The sequence below is a fragment of the Corvus brachyrhynchos genome, unplaced genomic scaffold (genome assembly GCF_000691975.1).
Source record: "Corvus brachyrhynchos isolate BGI_N302 unplaced genomic scaffold, ASM69197v1 scaffold5, whole genome shotgun sequence".
Lineage (NCBI taxonomy): Eukaryota > Metazoa > Chordata > Aves > Passeriformes > Corvidae > Corvus > Corvus brachyrhynchos.
The window spans coordinates 3,159,120-3,161,503 of NW_008238321.1; the positions used below are offsets into that span (position 1 = coordinate 3,159,120).

The window sequence follows — 2,384 nt, forward strand, 5'->3', positions numbered from 1 at the left end:
CTGAACTGATGAAATGCTATTGCATTATTATTAGAAATGTGGAAGTGAAATATTCATAAGAACTGTAGTCTGCTTAGAACAGCAAAACACAACCCTACTCTGGCCAAGAGCTGCACTGCCCCAGGCCATCTCAGGCCACTTATCAGTTACTGATAGCCTGTTTGCTGCCCAGTAGGGCCTGGCAGCCAACAGAAATAAACATTAGGATGTGATGTGCCCAAAGCAAAGAGTGGTTGGGTGGCTGTCCAGAACCCTCAGCTGCAGACTGACAGGAAGACTAACTGTGCACATACCCATTTAGAACACTGCCCAGAGCAGGGATCCTGCAAAAACACCAGTTACCAGTTACCTGGGTGAAAAACTGTACAGGTTCAGCAAGGGCTTCCGAATCTTCCTCACAGCTCTGGAAAACATGGCCTCTGCCCACCTGAGCACCTGCTGCGTAGCCTGTTGAAGAGTCAAGAGATTATAAAACAAATTTCAGTATGGCTTCAGGGCAGGGTCAGTACTTGCAGGTGAGTTTTAAATAAATGTGAAATTCTGCTTTAGTCTCTCTTGCATTTGTCACCTGCCAACCAGCATCTTGTCATGTAGAGGTTAATATCCAGAGGACAGACTCTAGTCACAATACCAACAAATAATGGACAGAAATATATTCTTCCCAAATAACATTACTTAAAGTATACCAATGCTTCACTAAGTTAATGTGCTTCAGTAGCTTGGAAAAGACTGGTATCTTTATTAATATCAATTTACCTCATGATATATCTTTTTTGCTTTTCATTTCAACTAGAAGAGCCCAGATTTATTTGTACAGTTTATTGGAATCACAATTCCTCCTCTCTATTGAAGCAAAGTAAAAACTACATGGATGACAGATTACTGCTACTGTGATTTCAACCAGAACTAGTAAAACAACCTCTCCTCTAGCTGGAAAAGTACTCTTTGAAAGCAGGGACAAATATTGCAAGAACAGTAAATCAGCTGTGCACAGGCTTATTATGTGGCAAGATAACTACACTATTTCAATAAACAAAAATAGTTAACTTTTCTGTGTAGCCGTAGTTCAAATCTGAGACTTAAATTTGTGGGCCTTGTCTTTCAAACCATTAAAAATGGAGAACTGAGTTATACCAACCATATCCAAGCTTGCTTTCACAACCTTTAATGCCACCTGGATTGATTCCATTAGCCACACATCTTTTAAAATCTTGGGCAAGAAAGCCTGGATTTTCTTCATGTGCTCTTCTGTCTTCTCTTTCCAGACTTCATCCAGTGGCTTCAAGGTTACATCGTAGTAGGCGTCCTTCAAAGTTGCTAATGGCTCTGAAGCAAACACATTAATGAGACAAACCTTTCCTGGTTTGGTACAAAGTGGCTGTTTGCTTGTTTGTTTCCACCCAATTTCCAGCATAAGTGCAGGAGGGGCACAGAAAAATGGAAGAGGCAGCTGTGTTTCCATGGCAGTCAGGCACATTGCACAGCTGTGAACTCAAAGAGGCATTTAGCTCTAACCCTGACCCCCCTACAAATACATTGCTGCTGTCCAAAAGGAACATAAGGGATGCTCTGCAATGTGCCTCCATCAGAGCTGTACTGCACAAACTGCACCTGCTGAGCAACAGGACAGTTTGGTCACAACTGATTTCAAGCATGGTGTTATCAACTAAATCCAGCCTTTGAGTGGGAAGTGCCTGAAGCTAAGTGGCTCAAAGTGAGTTTTTACCCTTGTGAGAAATGAAGGTTCTTGCAGCTAAATTCCAGCTGACCACCTTTCTCAAAAGTTTCCATATGGGCCACAGTCCAGCTGAACAGTGAATTAGTGGCTACTGGATAGGCTTGGAAAAAAATAGATCAAGTGAAATCCAATTAGTACAAGCATTAAAAACTCAAGGATGGATATGAACAGCCCTTTGGGAGGAAAGGCTTGCCAGGGGACTGTTAGCAGAAATACTTCAGCTTGGGAATTAAGGGCTCTGTTCTCATCATGTATAACTCTGCCTCCTATGACCAAGAAAAAGCCTCACCACTGATTTCATTAGAAAGGTGCTCACAGAGAGCCTTTTTAGAGCTTATTGCATCAAGGCTCACACTCTGTACACTGAGAGCCAAGGTCAGCACTTTTTCCTAAATCAAAATAGAAAACCTTGTGCTGTTCAGTATGTTTCATGGTTTACAGTCAAGTTTGGTTTGCCCTGCACTGACATTGCCCCTATTCTTGCTTTGCACTGTTTTGCTTACTTTGTAATTCATTCAGCATTTGCTGGACAATGTCTTGAATTTTCTCCAGATAAAGCGGGATCTTTCTTCTCAGAACGTGCCCAATGCCACTTTGCTTCCACGCCTGGGTGACAGCTCTACCCACACTGTGCAGCAATGCTGCT

General features: G+C 42.3%; 2 protein-coding genes and 1 long non-coding RNA gene across 3 annotated transcripts in view; 1 reads left to right on the forward strand and 2 right to left on the reverse strand.

Annotated features, from left to right (window-relative positions):
- The window catches only part of LOC108446680 (apolipophorins-like), a 9,482-nt gene extending 8,417 nt beyond the window's left edge, over positions 1-1,065 (reverse strand). The window contains exon 1 of the mRNA XM_017733946.1: positions 322-1,065. The gene's annotated coding sequence lies outside the window, so the exon portion shown is untranslated. The remainder of the gene's footprint in view (positions 1-321) is intronic.
- LOC108446681 overlaps positions 1-1,714 on the forward strand; it is a 9,232-nt gene extending 7,518 nt beyond the window's left edge. The window contains exon 2 of the long non-coding RNA XR_001861959.1: positions 1,266-1,714. This is a non-coding gene — a long non-coding RNA (uncharacterized LOC108446681). The remainder of the gene's footprint in view (positions 1-1,265) is intronic.
- The window catches only part of LOC108446679, a 46,732-nt gene continuing 44,487 nt past the window's right edge, over positions 140-2,384 (reverse strand). Inside the window, exons 50-52 of the mRNA XM_017733943.1 lie at positions 2,242-2,384; positions 1,139-1,326; positions 140-447 (exon numbers count right to left, since the gene is read on the reverse strand). The exon at positions 2,242-2,384 is cut by the window's right edge and continues 3 nt beyond it. Coding sequence (XP_017589432.1) covers positions 346-447; positions 1,139-1,326; positions 2,242-2,384 — 433 coding nt within the window. The 3' untranslated portion in view covers positions 140-345. The remainder of the gene's footprint in view (positions 448-1,138; positions 1,327-2,241) is intronic.